Source organism: Ictalurus furcatus, chromosome 17, assembly GCF_023375685.1.
Source record: "Ictalurus furcatus strain D&B chromosome 17, Billie_1.0, whole genome shotgun sequence".
In the NCBI taxonomy this organism is placed as follows: Eukaryota; Metazoa; Chordata; class Actinopteri; order Siluriformes; family Ictaluridae; genus Ictalurus; species Ictalurus furcatus.
In genome coordinates this window covers 18,856,562-18,880,768 of record NC_071271.1, presented here as the reverse complement: position 1 = coordinate 18,880,768, position 24,207 = coordinate 18,856,562, and the positions used below count along the sequence as shown (strand labels likewise).

General features: G+C 37.1%; 1 protein-coding gene and 1 pseudogene across 2 annotated transcripts; one reads left to right on the top strand and one right to left on the bottom strand.

The window, feature by feature from the left end:
• Positions 1-458: 458 nt before the first annotated feature.
• LOC128620943 (prostaglandin G/H synthase 2-like) lies at positions 459-3,710 on the bottom strand (annotated as a pseudogene).
• A 2,569-nt stretch (positions 3,711-6,279) lies between these two features.
• On the top strand, positions 6,280-22,885 carry pla2g4aa (phospholipase A2, group IVAa (cytosolic, calcium-dependent)). 2 transcript variants are annotated; one of them, XM_053646318.1, is made up of 18 exons: positions 6,280-6,411; positions 7,305-7,361; positions 7,757-7,838; positions 7,929-8,077; positions 8,638-8,751; positions 10,008-10,045; positions 10,157-10,301; positions 10,620-10,756; positions 11,163-11,385; positions 12,116-12,230; positions 12,876-13,013; positions 14,041-14,133; positions 14,848-14,913; positions 15,363-15,602; positions 16,840-17,024; positions 17,312-17,501; positions 18,613-18,770; positions 20,740-22,885. In XM_053646318.1, the coding sequence occupies exons 2-18, from the start codon at positions 7,329-7,331 to the stop codon at positions 20,887-20,889; spliced, it is 2,256 nt and encodes a 751-aa protein (XP_053502293.1). In that variant the 5' UTR covers positions 6,280-6,411; positions 7,305-7,328; the 3' UTR covers positions 20,890-22,885. The 2 variants fall into 2 exon arrangements, with proteins under 2 accessions (XP_053502293.1, XP_053502292.1); XM_053646317.1 differs by having other exon boundaries at positions 7,244-7,361.
• The last annotated feature ends 1,322 nt before the right edge of the window (positions 22,886-24,207 follow it).

Here is a 24,207-nt window from a genome sequence, read left to right as displayed (position 1 = left end):
GCGGTAGAAGATGGATGGATGGATGGATGTTGTGGAAGTGCATCCTGGATTACAATTTGATGGCTAGAAATGCATAAGCCTCGAAAGAACAGTTAAATATTAATAAAATAGATATAGAATAGATAGTAATAGAATAACTGGCAACAACATGGCTATTTTTTATGAAAATTATAGGAATTTTATTTAAAAATTAAAAAACATGAATCCAGTCATTTAATCAAACATTTTTAAAAAACCCATATGGTATTTTAAAATATTTCACATTTCAGCAGCAACAATTAAATAAATAAATATTAAAATAAATTGTGTAATAAATTACTAATGTATTTTAAAATATTTCACATTTCAGCAGCAGCAATTAAGTAAATAAATATTAAAATAAATTGTGTAATACATTACAAATGGATTAAAAAAAATATTTAAATACTTTTGAAATCATACAGTGGTGCACTTTATTATTAAAGCTCTGAAGTCTGTTCGTTCAGTAAGACAGTGGGATTAATCTTTGCTAAGTTGTACATTTTGTCCTCCGGCACCTTGAAGGACACGAACGGGCATGGTCCTTTAACGTTGATGCAGACGAGTTTCCTCAGATAGGCCGTGTTTACAATCTCAAATCCCACTTTGCCACCAAACGTGCTGGGCATCCAGTAATCAGGGGAGCAGATAGGATTTCCCATAAGCCCTTTGAGGGAATAGGGGGCACCCATCTCTACCATGGTCTCTCCAAACACAGCATTGTGCCTTGGTTTCTCCACCAGAAGGCCAGTGTAGAGCTCCACAGAGTTCACATCTCCATACAGGCTCTTCAGATCTGCAGCAAGCTCTTTATTGCCTAAAACACAACAGAGAGAGAGAGAGATGTGGACTTCAGTTTGGTTATAGTTCAAATTTCATGTTCACTCAGTGGTTCAGGTTTTGCACTGGTGACAATAAATTTATAAGTCCAAATTCCGAATCAACCGGAGAGCCACCTATAGTTAACTACAGATAACTTTTAGACACTGCTTATTTGATATTTGAATTTATGCTTCATTTTATAGCGTTATAGTAGCTAACGATCAATATAGCTAGTCATTTTGTTATTTTTAATTTGCTACTAATGTTTTTTTTTCTTATATTGGAGCTAATGCCTAGCTAGCTATTTAAATTTAGGTAACATATTACAAGGCTTCTCATTGCTAGTTTTTAAAAAGCTAGCTCACAGCTTCTCAATTTAAAAAAAAAAAAGTGAAAATCAATGCCTCACCTGTCAGTTCTTCAAAGGAACTGTATGGCTGCAAGTTGAAACGCTCCCTGTAAGCATTAAAAGACTGATAACGCACCTCACGGCCATGCTCCAGGATTTTAGTAGCCATTACCTGCACTCCAGCAGGCAGATTCCTTCCACAAGAGATCTGAAGGAGTCAAGGATTTAAAATAAGGATTAACAACTGAACCAATAAGTTGCGTGCTTATTTTGGAATTGATTTTGCTCTTAATTGCTGAGGAAAATTAATATGTCTCTGAATTTCTTGATAGACTGTGTTTCAACAAATTCTACCTGACATCTTGAGTGCATATGAATTTAATAATATTATTAATGTGAGGTGGGTAGTGCATCTCGACCTGAACGTCTTTAACCAGAGGAGGAGACACCTCTCCGTCCAACACCTGAGATCACAACACACTTAAAGTCAGAGACACTGTTTCACACTAAAATGTGAAAGACTAGCTCATTTTCAATAATAAAACAAGCCCATTTGCTTTGATTTACTACTGTTGACTTTCAAAATTACTTCAATCAAGGACCTACCTGATATTTCAGCTTTCCATCTTTGAAAAGTCTCAGTTTGTGCTGTCTCTCCAGATTGTCTCCATAGACGTTACTTAAATCCACCTGAAACACCACACAATAATTAGGAAAATTACTTTAGAAAAATATAGTAACTTCTAATAATGTCACTTTGGATAAAAATCTTGTGCCAAATTAATGAATAGAAATGTGGATGTAAATGGCACTCACTCCATGGCCCAGGCCTTTGGTGAAGGCTGGTCCTTTCTTAAAGTCAGACTTGAAGAACTGGTGAGTGAAATGCTAGGCAAAGAATGCAAACATCAGGCTCGTGCCCTGTGGGTCAGGAATGAACCTCTGTCTCAGGAGGACTTTTTCCACCACCTGCTTGACATCAGGAAGAGGCATGCTCGCTGATGGACAGTGTTTGGGTATTGGGGGCAGTGTACGAGTGTAGTAGGAAGTGTTGGAGTACGCCTCCCAATTTTTGTACTCATAATCAGCATTGTAAGTTGGTGGACTCTCCACCAGATTTGACCTTGCTGTAAATAGAAAGGAAAATTATTACCAAGCAAGAAAGATATAATTGAAAAGAAAGGGTGGATTTTATGGTAAATTGACAAAATGATAACTGTAAAACACAAGATAATTCTTTTTTAAAGCTGACATAATTTCCTCCTAAAAACTAAGGGGAAAAAATGTATCTGTACCATCCTACACTTTTTTGAAAATATGCAGAACAAATGATAAAATTTACTCAAAAATTTTAACTTAGCGTACATGTGAGGACATAGCGCATCAAAGCGTTCCTCAGAAATGAGATGTTATTAATGATGCCCCATATCCATTTATAATTTGTCAGCAGGTAGAATATGGTGTTTGGGTTTGGCTTCAGCATGGACTTTATCCACGTGGAAAGTTCCGCTAAGCAAAAAAAGAGAGGATGTTAGGATCATGAGCATCATAGTGTAAAGTGAATTTCTGATTGGACACATCAGTGTTCAGGAGTTGTATGACTTACGTGTGGTGCAGTTCTCTCCGTAGTATCCAGTCCTGGTGCAGTCACACTCATAGGCATCTAAACCTTTAGATACACACACACCCCTGTTCTGACAGGGCTGTGAGCAGCAGAGATCCGTTGTAACACCTGTACAGAGGAAACACTGTTTAATTCACTTCTGCAATTAGTGATTTCAGAGAAAAAAGGGGGTATTGTTTTTGGAAAAGAAAATAGAAGAAGAAGAAGAGAAGAACTCAATCTTTAGTATCTACTCATGTAGCCTATAATGCATTAAATTCAGGTAAAGTTAAACTTACCTCCATCACAGAAAAAGATCACGCTTCCAAGCAAGACCAGGCAAATCAGCTTCTTATTCATTCCAAAAACTTCAAGCTGAATGATTGATTCAAACTGTTGAGTCCTTCTCAATTTCAGATGTGCGTGTGTGTGTGTGTGTGTGTGTGTGTGTGTGTGTGTGTACGTTAAGTATCTGGAGCTTTCTGATCCTCTCAGCACTCAGGTCCTCCTTATATACGTGGGAGGAGAAAGTGCATACCGTGAAGCTTCTTCCAAGTTTCCACCTCGTTTGATATGAGAACTCAAGTTCTCATATCAAACAGTTCATAGTCATGTGACACAGCTTTTAGCACTTTTACCTTAAGTATGTAAGTATAATGTATTTTTCATCAAAAATTTGTAAACTCTAGAGTCCAACTCACAATTTGCTTTAATAGTCAACCCCTATGCTGACAAAACAATAATTATTCACAGTGATATTGTCAAATATTAAATTGTTGCCTTAAGAATTAAAAGCGTATCATATCATATGTAAGACTGCAATTTACACCCCTTATTAACGCCCCTCATATTCCCATATAGTTTACACAATTAATATTTCCACTCATATTATATATTTAATTTTGTATATTGGATCCTTGTTGCACTTATTGTAATATATTTTGATAATATTTGCATGTATGTGTGTGTGTGTGTGTGTGTGTGTGTGTGTGTGTTCCTGTTATATCCATGAAAAGCATTACAAATTCTATGAGGGTTTCTATTGCTTTTTTCAGCAGAGAGCACTCTGAAAACAGATGTGTTAAAAATCACACATCATGTGTTAATTTTTAACACACTTGCGTGTCTAGGTAAGGACAACACATTTTGGGCTGCTTTCAATACAATCAGTGTGTAAGTACATTTAACACAATCTGTGTGTTAGTACATTAAACACACGCTGTGTGTTGGTACATTTAATTCATTCTGTATGTTAGTACATTTAATACATTCTGTGTGTTAGTACATTTAATACCTTCTATGTATTAATACATTTAATACATTCTGTATGTTAGTACATTTAACACATTCTCTGTGTTAGTACATTTAATACATTCTGTGTGTTAGTACATTTCCACACAAAGATGTGTTACAAAATAACACAAAATAACACAGAGATGTGTTGTTTATACTTTTTCCCCTACTATTATCCGAAAATATAATCTGTTTGTATGCTAAAATTCTAAAATGCCCACAAAATAAACAAACAATTTCATGAAATTCAGGTGACATTTATGAAAATCATTTAAACATTTGATAGATGTAAGAATTGGAGTTGATGCATCGTCTTACAAATTTCCCTGCCATCTGGGAAGACAAGAGTCCCACTCCCTTCCATTTGAAAAGCTGTAAAAGAGCAAAAAGAGTGTTGGTTCGTTTTTAGCTACACAATATGGACAAATGCCTTTGGGCTTTAACTTTAATTGTGTTAGAGAATCCAAAATTGTGTAATTTTGGAAATCTGAGCTCTACTCTCCTAATGAACAAAATTATAGACTATAATAATATAGAGACTATAGACTCACCAGGTGAAACTCTAATGTATTATAAAATGTATATAAAAATATTATAAATGTATTATAAATAAAATGTATTTTCCAGCTTTTAGCACCTTACCACCATTTTTTTTTTTTTTTTTTTTTTGCACAACCTAATTAATTTAACCAACATTACAGAGATAGTGGAAAGCATTACAACCTATTGTAACCCCAACCTCTCTTTTTGTCACGTTAACCTTGTGAAGAACTTTTGGCCTTAACATTACTGAGGTAGCTAAGTTCCGTTAGCCACTGACTGTCTGCACCTGTTACCCAGCATTAACATTCACCAAATATATGAAGAAACATGGCTCTAACCCATCCTCCTAATGCTAATTACTACAGCTTGTGTTGTCCAAAACACTTGCTAAATGTAGTTAACATTAACTCACTCTCTGTATTACATCATGGTGAATAGCTGTAACGCTATGTTATTGTTAACTTTTGAAAGTTAATGGGAATATCTAACATTACCGCAAGTTGTATACTAAAGTAATGTCATCAACTCAGGTGAGCATCTAGGTTAGCATCACTCATCCCTACTGTGATTGGTGACAGTATCCAGCTAGCTAACCCTAACTCAGAGCCTCAGATAAGATACAGACTCCGAGAATTATAAAATAACCTCAGTCTATATTTCACAGCCAACATAAACACATGACACTTGTAGTGTAACAGCAACACTGAGGAAGCAGTACATGATATTCACTTTTGAAGCGATTGTGATAAGTAAAGTTAATTATCACTCGCTGAGTTACTGTTTTCCAGTGAATAAATTTTCGACAGTTTCCTGCCTAAACATCACAAACTCGGCCAGGCATTTTCAGCAGCATTAACGCTAAATAGTAATAAACGCTAACTTACTGTTCTCAACATACTTATCTTTTTTTAAACACATTTTATTGGATAATTTAACACAACATGTGTTGAAATAGTAATAACACAAAAAGTGTGTAGGATATTAACACATCCTTTCTGAGAGTGTGAATCTGCTATGATACAATACAATATGGTTCTGTTTAGTATCCTCTGATCGATATGTGACCAGAATCTGGAATTGCCTACCATTATTATCTATTTTAAGTATCAGAGTTATGTGCAGATAACATTGTTAGCCAAATTATACATCAGATTAAAAATATGTTGGGTTTTTTTACACAACAGTTGTCTATCCTTTTATTTTTTTTTTTTAAATAATAGTCAATTTAATCAAGTCTTATTGATAATAATTGATTTATAATCACTTACAATCAATAATAATTAGTTTATGATTGTTGCCTCGACTCATTTCAATCCTTGCCTTTTAAATAGATGTTCTGATCCAAATCCACCTATCATTACACCCCTAGTGTAGTCAAAATAATACTAAGTGAGCTCTAATGCCACGACAACGGAAGTACAGTGGACATGTAAAGAATATGATTATTCATGACTAAAGACTGACTCAATTCGAAGGAAATTTTCTTCAGACGCCTAAAGCTACAATTAAATCAACTCGTTCCTTTACAAACGGTGAGCTATAATAATAAAGTGTGTGTGTGTGTATGTGTGTGGGTTTGTGCACGTTTTGGCTTTCCATAGTGGGCGGGGCTTCTGTAGATCGGCTGATTCATAGTTTCTCGTCTTTCTCTCCTGCCCAGTACCTCCACTTTCATCGAGAGAGAAGGGGAGAGTGAGTGAGTGAGAGAGAGAGCGAGAGAGAGAGAGAGAGAGAGAGAGAGAATCGGCTGACTTTTAGGATATGCTTCTGCTCTGCGGTAAAGGTAAGCAGAAATGAAAACTCTATTCATTTTAATGTATCTTCTTTTTAGTAGTAGAAAAACCTGGACATTGTAAGCTGTGGTGTTAATTAAAATAAAGTTAGAGAGCAACTTTATTAGTTGTATGTTTGTTTGGTTTCCCAGAGTTGTTGGTTTTGCACTGTTTGAACATTGCGTCTAATATAAAAGTAAACATCCAGAAGATTAATTGACTGATTCCCGATGTTGGTGGAAATACGCATGCGCGAGAAGTTAATGTATTTGTTGTAGAGTCGACTTCATGAAAGGCGTAGATAGTTTCTACTGCTGCAACACATACAGACCTCTAAAAGAAACACCAAAAAAAAAAAAATAAATACAAACACAGCTATGCACGACGTTTTGGTTTCCTGTTGCTCTCGTAATAATCATAGTGAAAACAACCAAGTTAGATAGATTGATAGATAGAGCACAGAAGATCTTAAAATGTCTTGTTATATATATATATATATATATATATATATATATATATATATATATATATATATATATATATAATTTACTGTACTTCTTGTAATATGTTTTTGTGACCACATGTGTTTTTCTTGAGATAACACAGAGCACTTCTCAAGATTTTAACACAACAAACTTTGTCTTGCTGAGATATTTACCTAATTAATTTGAGTTGTTGAAAGAACAGGAGATAACAAACTGGAAGTCTATTCAAATATACTGCTACATCATACTTAGGCCTTTGGGAATTTAGTTATCGACAGAATCTCAGAGCTCACTGTGATGTTAAATTGTTTATTACAATTTTATTGATTGAAACTCTTACCACATTTTTCTCTTTTAGTTAACAGATGTCACCCAAGACAAACAGAAGCCTTTCCTGACATATAAATGTGTTTCCCTAGGCTGAAACTTACATTACTGGCAGGATGTCCTCCATAGACCCCTATCAGTACATTATAGTAAGTTCAGCCTTGTATTTTGAAGGTAGTCTTATTTTTTGTAGTCTATTTTACTTGAAATATGATTTTGTTCATACCAGATCACAAAATGTTGTGTTTTTTTGCCACAATTCAGTGGCAGGGCTGAAATGTGACTCATATATGCATTACACATCATTCAACAGTTTCTCCAGACTGCATTAATTTTACTGTATCAGTTTTTTTATTTAATTGGAGAAAGTACGGGATTGGTTCACATCTACAAAACCCAAATGTTGATATGTATATAAAAATCCCATCCAGGTCTATAAAAACCCAGTTTATTTCTTTTCTCAACTGCATGAACACAAACCTGTCATCAGCTGTTTCTCTTGGCTGGTTGCTTAGTCACTGATATGAGTCTTTTGTGTCGTCAGGTCGAACATCAATATTCTCACAAGTTCAGAGTGACTGTGGTGAGAGCGGAAAATGTCACTAAAGGCGCGCTTGGGGACTTGCGTGAGTGTAGACTTTGTTTTGTTAGCGCTTGTTGTTACAGCAAGATGTTGCGTATGATGAAGCATTCATTGTGTATCTGTTTGTGAGCAGTGGACACGCCAGACCCGTATGTAGAGCTGTCAATCCCAACTGCTCCCGAGTCACGAAAAAGAACACGTCACATAGACAATGACATCCATCCCAAGTGGAACGAAACTTTCGAGTTCCTTCTGGACCCACAGCAGGACAATGTGTTGGAGGTGAGAAATTCGTTATTGAATATATCACCGGATTTTAGTAATCAGATCTAATAGTATCGAATTCTACGACAGCACTGTTGAATCCTCAGTTCTGGTTAGTCAGAACATAATTTCCTGTAACCAGAGCTTTGATACTAGCACTGTCTGCGTTCTATTAATGTGCTTGTTCTTATGTGTTATCATTTCTGTAGTAACAAATCATTTACAGGGAATTGTATGGCAGACACTCACATAATTAAAAGCTAATAATAAACAGATTTTTAATTAATAACTAAAATATATAACATTAAATATTATTCAATGGATACATAGGATGATGTTCTTTAATAAATAAAAATGTGTAATTGTTGGAACATTGCTGTGATGTAAGAGAAATAAAACTCTTTGTTGTCGTAATGGCACTCAGTTTTGTTATTTTCATATTATAGCACACCCTGTTGTGTTATACTCCTTTCACATATATCATCCAGTCACTGAATTACCGGTAATGTGAATTAGCAATGATAAGTGACTATCACTGATCTTTCTTTGTCATCACACTCTCCTTTCTCACATTTTAGATGACTTTAATGGATGCCAACTATGTCATGGATGAGACTCTGGGCACAGCTACATATCCAGTCAGCAAACTGAAAGTAGGACAGCCAGAGATGGTGACTCTGCCTATTGGCAAGGTAGGCTAATGCGTATTAATGGGTCAGATCAGATTGTAATGTTTAAATTGGTATAGCAGTAGTGAGTGGGGAATGAATAAGGATGATGATTAGGTATTTTCCCGCAAACGTAGTCAGTCAACAGACATAGTTGGTGTCTGACGTTTGCCTCTTTGTTTTAGCACTGAATCTACAACTGAACTGTATGACTACTGTAAATCATGACACATCCACCTTCAAAACGTTGGCTTTTTTACCAACTCAAACAGACTTGCTTATGTGCCTTCTGACTTTGTATCACATAATGTTATCTATAAAACTGGACAAAAGGACATCCCAGAGCAACAGTACCCTCGTTAGAGACAGAATGTCGTGTAGAGACTTATTGCCCAAACTGTTCGTTCAGGGTGGATAAGAAATGTTAACTTGCTTTGAAGAAGCATAAAAGAAGGAGCATGAAAATATTCCATTTGTCAATTTAATGTCCAATGCTTTCATTTCATAAATAGAGCTATAGTAATATGGTTTCCAAAGGAATATGTGCAAGACCTTACAAAAACACTGTAGCTGGCAAAATGTCAAATTTGTACATTTCTGGTCCTGGTACATGTTGTGTGAAGTCTAGCTCAGGATTAATGTCACTAATAGCTTGTGTCTGTACATGGGTGTGTTTGAATGTAGCTTCTTCACTGTGCTGAGTGATTAAATAACACAATAATCCTGACAAGTGATCAGTAATATTTAGAGGTGGATGACATAAGAGTGTTGCGAAACATTGGAAAAGAATGTGGAGTAATAACACACTCTGCAGTATGAAGTATGTGTCTGAAGTTTTGGAGCCAAACTGGTGGTTTATCAGAACTTTTCTGCTTAAGGTCTTTCTTCTGGTGGGTGTGATACCTTTAAAATTTTCATTAAGCAATAGTTTGGCCAAAAATTAAATATACAACATTTTCCACTTATTGTAAGTGTAGTTTCATGTTGTTGTTGTGTCTGACATTTGCTTCATTAGTTTTCCACTAAAGCTATGACATGGGTAAGATAGGTAATGGAGATAAGTGGAGATAAGTGGAGATAAGGGAAGGGAATCATAAGCCATCAGTGAAGGGATTTACCCAGAGCAGACTGATTTTTTTTATTTCCTGCTGTTTTTGTCTCTGTGGCCTGAGAAAGTAGAATAATTAATATACCAGGCTTTTTTTTACTGTCAGTAATGCATGCAAATCCAGAAGGCAGACTTGGCAAAAAAATAAATTAATATTACTTTATATCACCAGACTACAAAGGTGCACCTGGAGCTGTCATTGGAAGTCTGGTAAGTACATCAGTCTTCTCAGAAAAGCAAGGCTTTGTAAAAAAAAAAAAAAAAAAATCTTGTTGAGCCTGCCGTGTTAGTGTTACTAACGACAGCTTTTTCTCTCTGTAGTTCGTCCACTGACCTGCGCTTCAGTATGGCCCTGTGTGATCAGGAGAAGCTGTTCAGAGAGACACGTAGAGACAGAGTCATGCTGGGCATCAAAAAATTCCTTAACATGGAAAACCCACGGTTCCTGCCCACCTCACAGAATGAGGTGAGCTCTAGTCACTTATAAGTGTGTCTCTCCAACTGGGCAGAATGTACAAATCACCCCATTTTCTACATTTTTGGAGCTTGTATACCATGAAAAGCGCTTATAGCAGGGAAACACGTTAATAAGCCTATGCAGAATTGCAGAATTTTTCACGAGGGATCTTGAGGCATTTAAGAATTATTTTTCCTATCTATAGTCAAGTGTGTTTGTACATAATATGTATACATTCACCTACAATATTTGTTACGCATTGGATACGTTGCCCTATTTCTAACAGTAAATCTGTATTAATTATTACCATGTCCTGGCTGTGTCCAGGTTCCCACCATCGCTGTTGTGGGATCAGGAGGGGGTTTTCGTGCCATGGTGGGCTTCTCTGGGGTGATGAAGGCTCTGTATGAGTCTGGAGTGCTGGACTGTGCTACATATGTGGCAGGACTTTCTGGCTCAACATGGTCTGTAAATGAATCTGTATCTGTTTTTTCATTCACTTTCTCTTCCTTCCTTCCATCCATCCATCCATCATTCCTCTCCTCCTCAAAATCTTAAGTAACTTTAACACTGTTAAACTTTTGAATTTCTCTATAAATTTCACCTTCTTTAGTTCCTCTATCACTTTTCCCACTTTGCAAGTACAGTATTTGCTTCTGGAAATGCACATTTACTTTATCATGTAAATAATAAGTGTACATGAACCAGTGTAATGTAACATATGACATAATATACACACTCAGTCTGATACAGTTGTAATGTCAACTATAAATATAAATTGGTGCACACATATTACATGCCAAAGAGCCAATCAGTGAGCACTGTACTGGCTGTCACACTCTCTGATCATTAACGGACACGTTTGCACAGGTACATGTCCACGCTATACTCACACCCAGAGTTTCCAGAGAAAGGTCCCCAAGACATCAATCAGGAGCTGATGAAGCGTGTGAGCAACAATCCACTCAAACTGTTGATGCCACAACACATCAAACGCTACATTAAAGCTCTGTGGAAGAAGAAAGCAAACGGCCAGCCCGTCACGTTCACTGACATCTTCGGCATGCTCATCGGAGAGACACTTATACCGGGGGTGAGAAGGTTACACACACGCACACACAAAAATAGAAGTGTCATCAACAGATGTATTAACTTGAAGTCTAGATCATCGAGCACACACTTAAAAAGGCATCATTTGGCTGCCGTTGCAGAATAAGTATGCATGAAGCAATTAATATACAAATCAAATTGGAGTTAAATTTATTCAAAGAATTTAATCATCCAACTTTGTGCCACATCTCCTGATTGAGTGTGATGATCAACTGAAGTGACATCAAACTGTAATCTGTGGAGATGTTAAGTAACTCTGTGTTCTGGGTAGCTGCTGCTGTTTTAGCTTTAGTTTGTTCTTAGATAAGAGCATATCATACAGTTTAAGAAACCCCACTAGGACTGGACACAGTCTGAAAGCAGCATGTGATGATTTTACAGTTTGCACAGGTCGGAGTTTTACCACTGTAAACTTTTGAGATCTACACTGGCAACAGTGTTAATACTCTCTTATCACTAAAGCACCAGTCCTGACTACAGTGCCATGCGCACTGAGGCAAGCTCATATCTCCATAAGAAAAACACAATGTCTTGCTCTGACGTGTTCCTCAACATGCTTTCAAAGGTTTGGAGCCCATAAATCAGCCAGAAGCCAGAAAAGAGGGCCTGGGTCATGGAAAGAATTCAAATCTTTTATCACTGGAACGTTATTCTGTTTTTCTGTGTGTGTGTGTGGGTGTGTGTGTGTGGGTGTGTGTGTGTGTGTGAGACAGCGGATGGACACGACACTGAGCTCCATGCAGGAGAAGGTGAAACTAGGTCAATGTCCCCTGCCTTTGTTCACTTGCCTGCACGTCAAACCCAACGTCTCTGAACTTATGTTCGCCGGTAAGAGCATGCTTCTTACATTTAAATTTTTTTGTGAAATTTAGTTTCAAATAAATAGCTTTTTACATTTTTGTCCATCTGTACCATGAACACAAGAATACCTCTATATAACAGTTGAAGCTATGCCAGCTATTTCTTTCCTTTACTAATTCCTGATTCATTTCCGTCACCTAATTCACCTCATTTCTGTCATCACCATTAATTCAAGACTAACTCGGCAGGTCAGAAAGTCAGCATTTCATTAAGCTGGAGTTGGCCGTGGGTCCACCTGATGCAGCATGGTGGCAACAGCTAAACACATTTGCTTAGATTTGTATAGCTTGCGGCAGACATGCAAAGCACACTCATGATCAGCATTGCTGTATTGACATAGTACTGATCTATCATGGAGGCAGTAACAGCTCTTCCATCTATTGTAGTGAAACTGTCCTGTAAGATGATAGTTTGCCACACATGACAACTTTGACTAAACAAAGCAGAGTGTCAGGAGGCAGAGTTTACAGCAGGCATCTGGCGATCATTTTCGAGATAGTTGTTTTATTTCATGGTGTAAACAAACTGAAACTGACTAAAGATTTCTGAGAACTTATCACATAAACCAGATGGAGCTTCCTGTTAATTCTGTACGCATTTTTCCCATGACAGACTGGGTGGAGTTTAGTCCTTATGAGATTGGCATGGCAAAATATGGCACCTTCATGGCCCCTGAGCTCTTTGGCAGCAAGTTCTTCATGGGCAGCGTTGTGAAAAAGTATGACGAGAACCCACTACACTACCTAATGGGTAAGATACTGAGGAAAGAAAATCTGTCCTATTAAAAAAAACGATATAAAAACTTTGATAACTAGATCTTCATCATCATCATCTATACTCACCTGAGGCCTCATCATCAACATGTATTTTAATTTTTTTAGTTACCTCCAGAATTATTGGCACCCTTCATGAGAATAGGAATAAAATAATTGTATAAAATAAACACACGGTGATTGGAAAACTGACTTCCTTTAACAATCATCCTTCAACAAAAGTTATTCTAGTTAAAGCATTCTTTTAAAAAAAATTTTTTATTTTTTTCTTCAAAATGTGGCAAAATTATTGACACCCTGAAAGAATATTTAAAATGCACACAAATGGTCAGACTAAAAATGCTGCTTAATCTCTAGAAACCATGTTGACCGAAAATGAGTTTGCCCTCATGTAATATCCTTTCATACTTCATCACCTTAGGGAAAAATCAAAGAGCTTTTAACAACAAAGGGACAAATTGTGATTAGCCTGTACAAGTCAGGTTTAATGGATATAGAAAATGCATAAGCAGTAAAAAAAAAAAAAAAATCGCATCAAGCACAATCAGGGCTGAAAAGTTTCAAAAGTCTTTGACAGTAAAAAAAAAAAAGAAGAAGAAGAAAGGCAGAAAGTACACACTGAGGAGGATGGTGAAGGAGGCATAGAAGAACCCAACTGCCACAGTTTTGTTAATTCTTTGGATTTAAAAATCAGTTAGACAAACCTAATAATATATCACAGAGGGCTGGCATTCACAGTAATAATGAAGTAGCACACTGTAACCTGTGACAATTGAAATATTTACATTTGTCAGTATTGTTTTATGACAATAATAATTGAGAAATTAGGTCATGCTCTGAAGATAATGGAATTGAAACTCTTCTAAATTTGTCTAGAGAAGAGTGATTCAATAAATGGTTAAGCCAGTGTAATTATGTATAATTAACTTATAGGAAAGGTCTCCTGGAAGTGAGATGGCTGAACAGAGTGGTGTGTGTGTGTGTGTGTGTGTGTGTGTGTTTAGGTGTGTGGGGCAGTGCTTTCTCCATCCTGTTTAATCGAGTCATCGGAGTGAAGGAGACAACTGGCTGCAGCAGCACTATGGAGGAGGAGCTCGGTAGGATTGGTCGCATCCTTTTCTTACAATATGACTATTTGAGACCTTTAACTTATTGCAATCACATTGAAAATCTATCATCTGTAAGTGATGGTGGTATGCGCTGTCTGAAAGTAGGCCAGTCAGTAAATAACGTCTTTCTGTCTGGTTTAATTGGTCGTACTTGTTCTGTAGAAAATGACACTTTTTTTTTTCTTCTATAAACTGTGGGTGCAATCACTGGGTGGATTATGACTTCCTTTCTCACTCTGAGAAAAGACCGTGGGAAATTAATCAGTTTAGACCTTAACACACTTCTTTCACGCACATGCACAAGCTGATGTAGCACACTGTCTGAATTGTGACAGTAACAAAACAAACAGCATGTTCAGTATTACTGAATCGATACGAGTTTCTCTGTATCTGTAAAGTTCTAAACCGTGTCACCTTTGCATGAGCTGTTTCATTCTTTTAGTGTTTGTGGGCATGTCTTGTCCTGGTAGTATGCAATTCACTGAATCATTTATACATATAACTGTGTTATGTGTGTTAAAATGTCTTTTTAAAATATGTAGCATATGTTTAAATTGTACTGAAACCCCAAAAAAAGATTAAGGTTCATATTTTACGCACCAAACAATATAGAATGGAAACTAAACAAAAGTAAGAGCTGGATCTGCAAGTGTAGAGAATTTCTATACAGCTATTTCATTGCTTTGTGCTTTTTATTTGCAGAGCAAATTAAACCAGAGCACATTCTTGGAAACGACACAACAGATAACGAAGAGGAACTGCGCAGGAGTGAGTCACTTTTATAGTTCTCTCAAATACACTTTGTCAAAACTGAATTCACACTCAGTTATCAAATAAGCCATTTGTCTTCCTTCATTTCTTGCTTTGTCTCTTCTTTTTCTGTCTTTTTTGCCTTCTCTTGCTATTCGCTCGTTCTTTTTTATCCATCTTTTTTCCCTCTTAACTGTATTTATTTTTCTCTCTATTTTTTGTCTCTCTCTTCTTGCTCTCTCTCTGTTTTACCTCCTCTTCTTTCCCCCTCTTTCCCTGTCTTCTTCTTGCAATATTCCCCTCTTCTTTGACTCTTTTTATCTTTCTCCTTTCCTCACTTTTTCCTTATTCATTTCCCTGTTTCTTCACACCTTCCATTTATTCTTACCTTTACTCTTCCTCTTCCCCTGTTTCTTCATCTCTTCTCCCTTGTTTACATATTTTGTTTTCCTCTACCTGTGTCTCAGTGGGTACAGAATCTTCTGAGGTGGAGGAGGAGCGGCAGCGTAATGCTCAGGCAAGCTGGGTGCAGTGGATGTTCACCTCCATGGTCGGTGACACGTCACTGTTTAACACACGTGAAGGCCGTGCTGGAAAAGTGCACAACTTCATGCTGGGCCTGAACCTAAACTCGTCTGCGCCCTTCACACACCGCCATCCTTTCCTGCCACAGGTCTCTGTTGAGGATGAAGTGGACGCCGTCACAGGTGCACAAACACGCATGCTTTATCCATTAGCTGTTTAGGAGAAAACTCTTAGTGTGCAACATCAGTTTTCAGTAAATCTGAGAATTTATGCCCTCCATAATAAATGACCATTTATGTTATGCAGGCACACTTGCTTCTCTGCATGCCACTGCAGGTTTTGCCCTAAGCGCTGTGCTGTGCTGCACTGCTTTCAGTTTGTAGCACTATATAAAGGCTTGTTTCAGTGAGTCAAGTTTAGTGCCAGTTCCCAGTCACACTGCAGTGAGGAGAAAACGCAGTTCATGTTCAGTACTCCTTCTAAAACATAAGTGTGGAATTTTCAGACTACTTCAGACCTTTAGCATTATTTAATGTTAATGTGTACCATAGTAGTCCATTATCCTGCATGTGTTTTGCCAGCTTGCTCCTGGATTAACAGGAAGCTCCCTAAGTTCATGTTGATTATGTTTTTGAAAAAGATTTTTTTGAAGATTTTAAGGAGGAAAGTGTACCTTTCTTTTTTTGATACATAATCAGTGATTAAGTGTATGGAAGGTACTTTTAAAGCATTCCTTCCCTGAGACTGACAGGTACTGAGGCCACGCCTCCTTTACAGGGATTGACAGGTACAGAGGGCATGCCTATTCCACTGAGACAGACAAGTACTGAAGCCACACACCCTTTACAGGGACTGACAGTAGACAGCCATGTCTACTCCATTGAGACTGACAGGTACTGAGGCCAGACCCCCTTTACTGGGACTGAGAGGTACTGAGGCCACACCCCCTATACTGGAACTGGGATGCACTGAAGCCATGCCTCCTTCACTGAAACTGACAGGTACTGAGGCCACACCTCCTTCACTGGATTAGACAGGTACTGAGGCCACACCTCCTTTACTGGATTAGACAGGTGCTGAGGCCACATCTCCTTCACTGGATTAGACAGGTACTGAGGCCACACCTCCTTCACTGGATTAGACAGGTACTGAGGCCACACCTCCTTTACTGGATTAGACAGGTGCTGAGGCCACATCTCCTTCACTGGATTAGACAGGTACTGAGGCCACACCTCCTTTACTGGATCTGATAGGTACTGTAGCTACGCCTCCTTTGCTGGGACTAACAGAATCAAATGAAGACTTGCTGAAGAGTCATAATTCATGCACTCTCCTCAAAAAGCACAATAATCTAAATGGCTCAGGTGTCGTTCATAATCGGTCACATTTAGAGTCCTTACGGATATACTTTTCTTGTAGATCCCAATGAGTTTGTTCACATCTACGAGCCTCTGGATGTAAGGAGTAAGAAGATTCATGTGGTGGACAGTGGCCTAACCTTTAACCTGCCCTATCCACTGATCCTGCGACCCCAGCGGGGCGTTGATCTCATCATATCTTTCGATTTCTCAGCCAGGCCGGGTGATTCCAGTCCTCCCTTTAAGGTTAGTATGGAAAATAGTCCGGGTAGAGACCATGATTCTTTTTTGAATCATGTGTCATGCAAATGAGAACAGGATACTGCGGCAGTTATAACAGCAGCAGAATAGGCATAGGGGGACAAAATCTGGAAAATCTGGATGTTCAAAAAGCACATATGGGTGTGATGGTCCAGTGTCCACAGACTTTTGGCCATATAGTGTAGCTGCATATTCTAAATAATTTAATATGATTGTATCTTATGACCGTTTCAAACCTTTAATATGATACTGTGACATATCTTTTCTCTCAGGAGCTTTTGTTGGCTGAGAAATGGGCACGCATGAACAAGTTGCCTTTCCCTAAGATTGATGTGAAGGTGTTTGATCGCGAGGGTCTACAGGAGTGTTACGTGTTCAAGCCCAGGCCAGAAGACAAACACTGCCCCACTGTCATCCACTTCGTCCTGGCCAACATCCACTTCAGGGAGTTCAAAGCTCCCGGTGAGGACAAAAAACATATTTTATGGAGCTGTTTCAAACTGTGTTCTTTGCATAATTTTAGTGTGTACACACTGAGGAATTCAACAATATAGTGCACTATTAATACATACTACAATTGCTGACAGTATCTGGATTAACCTACAAACATCCAGCCACTAGAAAGTCAAATATATAGCGTATGGTCTAAGACTTTAGTGTGCAATTTAGGAGACGAATAATTCATTAGTTATAAAGCCTTTTTTTTTTTTTAAGCTGCAGTAGCTGTGATGCTTACATTTATAGAATATTTCTTAGTACAAGAAGGTTGTTTGGTATTTACAATAATGTCCTGTAAATGTAAAAGGTAAAGGGTTTTGACTTGTTAGCAGATTATGTATCCACATACACTGAAGATATAGGTTTAAAGGCATTTTAATTTCTCAGTTTCTCCTTAATTTGGTCACCTGCCTATTCCCACCCACGAGGCAGCTCTCTCTTATCATGTGACATCTACCGTGAAGGCTAACGCATGCTTCATTTGAGACATATGAAGCCAGTCAACCACATCCTTCTAAACTGCTACTCATGCTTGACAGGGGAGAGACAGAAATGTTACCCCTCCCACCCAGACAGCACAGACAGTTTTGCTTCCGAGCCATTGTTGGGATTGAAAATCGATTCAAAATCATGATCTCTGAACAATAGGGTGAACATATTTTTGTTGCATCATTCTGGAGCCATCGGATTATTTAAAAATCCAATTAGTCAGCCAAAAGCTCACCTTAATATCACCTCACACTCTGCTCCCTTCATCTTCCAGTTGCTAGTTCACCAATACTAGCTATATTTAAAAAAAAAAATCCTGAAAACACAGCTGTATGGTAGAATGGCTCGATAATGGCTAGAACAGAATTAACACATTAACAATCCACGTTTGTCATGCTGTCAGTGCACAGGCTCATGACTGCACATGAGAATGCGACCTTACTGTAACATCTGATGTTTGTACATTGTTGGTTACTAGCCTGTGTCCTGTCTATTCATTGGTTAATCATTGTTAGTGTTATATTAAAGATTCCTTTCAGCTCTTTAATAATGTAAATAAAATGTCTTTTATGTTATTGTTCTGAAGGAGTTCCCAGAGAGACGGCTAAGGAGAAGGAGTTTGGTGACTTTGACATATTTGACGATCCTGAGACCCCATATTCCACATTCAACTTCCAGTACTCAAACCAGGCATTCAAACAGCTGCACGACCTCATGGAGTTCAACACGCTCAACAACATTGAGGTCTGTTTTCTCCCTCATTCAGAAAGGAATAGCTGAATACAGACTACAGAAAAATAGATCTTAATAAATATTATAGTATATAGTGTATACAGCATATACTGTACTGTATTATACAGTATAATTCATAAATTATAGTAATAATAATTATAGTAATTAAGTAATAATTTGTTTTATTCATATAATGCCCATCTCATACTCCTGATTGCTTTATAATAATTGTATTATATTTAAAGCTAATATAATGTGATTTAGTTTCCTAATTATATTATTAATGAATATTAGGAATTATATTATCTAAATGATTTCTAATGTACTGTACATACAGTGCCCCCTACTAATATTGGCACCCTTGGTAAATATGAGCAAAGAAGGCTGTGAAAAATTGTACCTTTTGAATCTTTTGTGCAAAGAAATCACAAAAATACTCTTAATCAAGCAATTGCAAACAAAACACAGGTTTATTAAAAAAATATCTTTGTTAAATATGTGTGGCACAATTATTGGCACCCTTTTAGTCAATACTTTGTGCTACCTCCCTTTGCCAAGATAACAGCTCTGAGTCTTCTCCTATAATGCCTGAAGACTTTGGAGAATACAGGGCAAGGGATCTGAGACCATTCCTCCATACAGAATCTCTCCAGGTCCTTTAAATTTCGAGGTCCACGCTGGTAGATTCTCCTATTCAGTTCACTCCACAGATTTTCTATGGGTTTCAAGTGAAGGGACTGGGATAGCCATGGCAGGACCTTGATTTTGTGGTCAGTAAACCATTTTTGTGTTGATTTAGATGTATGTTTTGGACCATTGTCCTGCTGGAAGATCCAATCACGGCCCATTTTAAGCTTTCTGGCAGAGGCAGTCAGGTTTTCATTTAATATCTGTTGATATTTGATGCCATACTTGATGCCATGTATCCTAACAAAATGTCCAGGTCCACTGTCAGAAAAACAGCCCCAAAACATTAAAGAGCCAGCACCATATTTAACCGTGGGCATGAGGTACTTTTCCATATGGCTACCTCTCTGTGTTTGCCAAAACAACCTCTGGTGTTTATTGCCAAAAAGCTCTATTTTGGTTTCATCTGACCATAGAACCCGATCCCATTTGAAGTTCCAGTAGTGTCTGGCAAACTGAAGACGCCTGAGTTTGTTTTTGGATGAGAGTAGAGGCTTTTTCAATGCATTTTCAATGCTTGTGCTATTTTCTTATAGCCACTTCATATTTTGTGAAGTCAACAACTTTTTACCGCACATCACAGCTGTATTCCTTGGTCTTACCCATTGTTATGAATGACTAAGGGAATTTGGCCTATGTGTTTCCTCATATTTATACCCCTGTGAAACAATAAGTTATGGTTGAATAATTTCATAATCTAGATGTCCTAAAATGTGTCAAATATTAATGGGAATATACTTAAAATATATTTTTCTCATATGAATTCATAAGGGTGCCGATAATTGTTGCACAGCTATATTTAAGAAAGATTTTTTTTTTTTGCTGATAAACCTGTGTTGTGTTTGCAATTGTTTTAAATCCATGAGAGCAGAGTATTTTTGTGAATTTTTTTTAACAGAAGATCAAAAGGTTAAACAATAAAGACAATTTTTCACAGCCTTCTTTGCTCATATTTACCAAGGGTGCCAATATTAGTGGAGGGCACTGTATTTTTGGCCACACCTCCTAACTCGCAAACCTCCTAACTTGACTGTTTGCTGAGTAAGAAAGTTAACTATCCTCAGTCTATTTCTGTATGTGTGTGTGTGTGTGTGTATATATATATATATATATACACACACACACACACACACATATATATATATATATATATATATATATATATATATATATATATATATATATATATATATATATATATATATAATGATTTTGAATGACTTCAGGTTCTCTGGCATCGCCCCCAACCCGCCCCCACCCTTTGTTGTTTTTTTTTCCCCGCATTGTTTTGCAGCTTATAAAAGACGCCATCAAAGACAGCATTCTCCAGAGGCGGATGAACCCGTCACGCTGCAACGTCTCTCTTTCGCTCAATGAGATTGAAAACAAGAAGTTCCTGAAACGCGGCATCGGCAGCATAAAGAAGGCCACACCTAACAGATAAACAGAACCAGCGGATAAATCACAGTCTCGGCTTCCTGAGAGTTTGGATGTGGTATCAAAGTTTGCTGGACAATAGGTTAAAATGGAAATAAGTTAAAGCGAGCAGAACTGGATACGCTATGTTAACGCGCAGTATGCAACTGGCGTTTTTGTGGCGTTTCCAACATGTTTAAAGCTTTTAGCAGTCATTAACAAAGAGACAGATTGTGTTGCCTGTGTACGCACACACACACACACACACACACACACACACACACACACACACACACACACACACACACACACATACATACATACAGATCTGCATCTTTACGATGGGCTTGACTGAGTGAGGAATGTCCATACACTCTAATAATCAACACACACAGTCTAAAGTGGTTAAGGTTACAGTGTAGAAAACCACAAACTGTTCAATATGTAGTGCATAGTGATGTCTGAAAACCACGTCTCTGCACTCCCACACAGAAATCCCACAATGCACTGTGGTATGAATAACATGTGAATATCCATAACATACCATGGAGTTTGGCTTGAATTCATATTTTAAAAAGAGTCCCAATCTTGCGTGTATTTCCTGATTTGTAAGTCGCTTTGGTAAAAGCGTCTGCTAAATGAAATGAAAAATGTAAATGTAATCCTTTCTTCCAAGATGTCTTCCAAGTGTGTATATGGTGTAGTTTCAGTGGCTAAGAAATAGTGTATATTGCCCATAAGGCACTGTCACTGATTTTCAATTAATCAAAATATTGTAGAAAACAAAAAGCCCTACAAAACTATGTTATTTATAACAAATAGCTAAAAGTAATTTATTTTACATCTCTGTGATTCCTGGCAGTTTAATCAGGTCTTTATGTCATGACAAGTTATACCTCGTCTCGGTCCTGATCCTGTGTAGTGTTCGACCCTTTTCTGTAAATCTAGAGTAAGTTGTCTAGTGTGCATTCGGTTTAAGACAACTTGCTGACTGTCACACTTCGTTTGTTTAGCTCCATTTTGAAGACCTGAGACTTCTAGTCGTTGAAAGATTAAATTACACAGAAACACATACTTTCCCTTCCACAAGCTGCCTGAAAGGATCAGCAGAAAGTGATGGCATGATGTGACATGTTGTGTACACTGTACACGCACACTTCCTGGCATCATGCACACGTTCCAGTGTCTGAATGATGTCTGCTCATGAAATTCAAGCCTTTTTATACTGGAAACTTTTCTGTAAGATAATATGCTCATTCCTGTAAACTGTATTTTGGAAACTGGTCAAATGACCAGCCGTTTGAGTGTGGGTGAGGACTGGGATGACCAGTTCATTTGTTTTTATTATTATTATTATTATTATTATTATTATTATTATTATTTAGTATGTATGTGCCATTTTCTGTGTATGTACTATATATCAGTAATGCAAATAAATATTTCTGATGTTTCATTAGAATAAGATTTATTTATACTGTTAATTACAAAGTTCAGGAGAGTCACTCAAAGTAACTTTTATGTTTGTAATCTTAGTATTTTTGTGTAGTAAGTAGACTTATTTATGAATCAAGTATGTTTAACATCATCTAAGTTCTGTGGCATTATTGAAGGCAATTTGACCTCATGACTTTATAGTTAACTCTACAGTTAATAGCAAATAACACTGTACAATTGGCACTTGATAACACTAACAATGAAAATGAGATACAACAACATGTACTGCAGAATGAGAACTGTTTGTCTTCTTGGTTATGGAAATAACCAGGTTGTGCAGACAAATCATTCATTTTATTTTTATTTTTTGACAGACCATTGAAGAAAAAAGATCTTCAGAAATCACTATCAGTGGTTGATGTGTTACACTTACTTCAGGGAGTATGTGCTTGATATGCATCCTGAATTAAAGACTCTTCAAATAATGATATTCAAAAGTTTTGTTGTATTTTATTGGATCCAGAATATCTCTGTAATTATTTAAATTGTTGTACCCTAATAAAAATCCAGTTCAATCTGGATAACCAAGAGTACTGAATATCATCCTTTCTTGTTTCTTTGCAAAAACACTACATAAATTATTAACGAATAACTACAAAACCATCATGAGCAACTATAAGGTTTCTGTCAGATCATTTCTTTTCACCAGAGATTGGCTTGTGAATTGGCTTGTGGTTCACAGACCCAGCTGGTGACCTGAGGCACGACCCCCGAGTTGTTGCAACCAACAGATATCAAGACACACTTATAAACAAAACTAATACATGGATTATCCTGATCCACTTCATGTCTGGCTTCATAACCAATGTAATAAACTGGATCCAGGGTTATTATAGTTTTAGAAATACTGCTAGTTTTTATTTTTATTTCGCTTTGTATTTTGGTTTTCAATTGCAGCTTCATTTTAGTTTGTTTCAATGGTGCATAAATAGTTTTGATTTCATTTGTATTTTTTATTTATTTATTTATTTATTTATTTTTGAAAATCATTACTTTTCATTTGTATTTAGTTTTAGTATTGTTTTTGTTTTTAATATTGTGGTAAAAATCCTTAATATTTGTAAATGTGTATTTGACAAAGGTGGAATAAATGATCAAAAAAACAAGATAATCTAATATCTAACAAGCTACAAAAATCACTCACTGTTGAATATCGCTGAATTTCTGTCATTTATGATTGGGCAACATTGATGGATCCACGCAGTTCAACCTCTGTTCTCAAGTCAGACGGCTCCTCGGGACACTGTGTAGTATAAGCGGTATAGAAAATGGATGGATGGGTGGATGTCTCTGTGAAAATTGGGTAAGACTGACGAGTCGATGCCCAAAAAAGTGTCGATTCATGAGAGACGCTTCAAAGCTTTGGAATCGATTCCACATACAATGGTTTGGCTCAAGTTTGTACACACAGACTAGGTCAAGTGAAAAAAGAAAGTATTTGATGTCGCTGTCTGACAAGAAACTCTCTTTTTAATATAAACATCCCGCAGTTTACCTTATGAAACCAAATAAAATGTAAAACTTTCGCAAAACACAATAAAACAATGTTGCCGAAAGAGCTCCGTTAATTTGACTTTATTTAGCATGATAGCATTGGTGGCACAGTGAATATTTAAATGGTAACATATTAGCCTACGTAATATGAATAAATGTAGAAATCATTTGCCATGGATATTTTCAATCATAATAGTGCATTGTGTCGCCTACTTAATTATTATTGCATGGTTTTGAACAGAGTTGGGGCGAGGGGGCGCTGTGAGGAGCCGAAAGAGTCGGCTCTTATAGGTGAGCTGAACCGATTGACCTGATTCACTGAAAAGAGTCGATTCCCAGATTTCAGTCCTTAACCCTA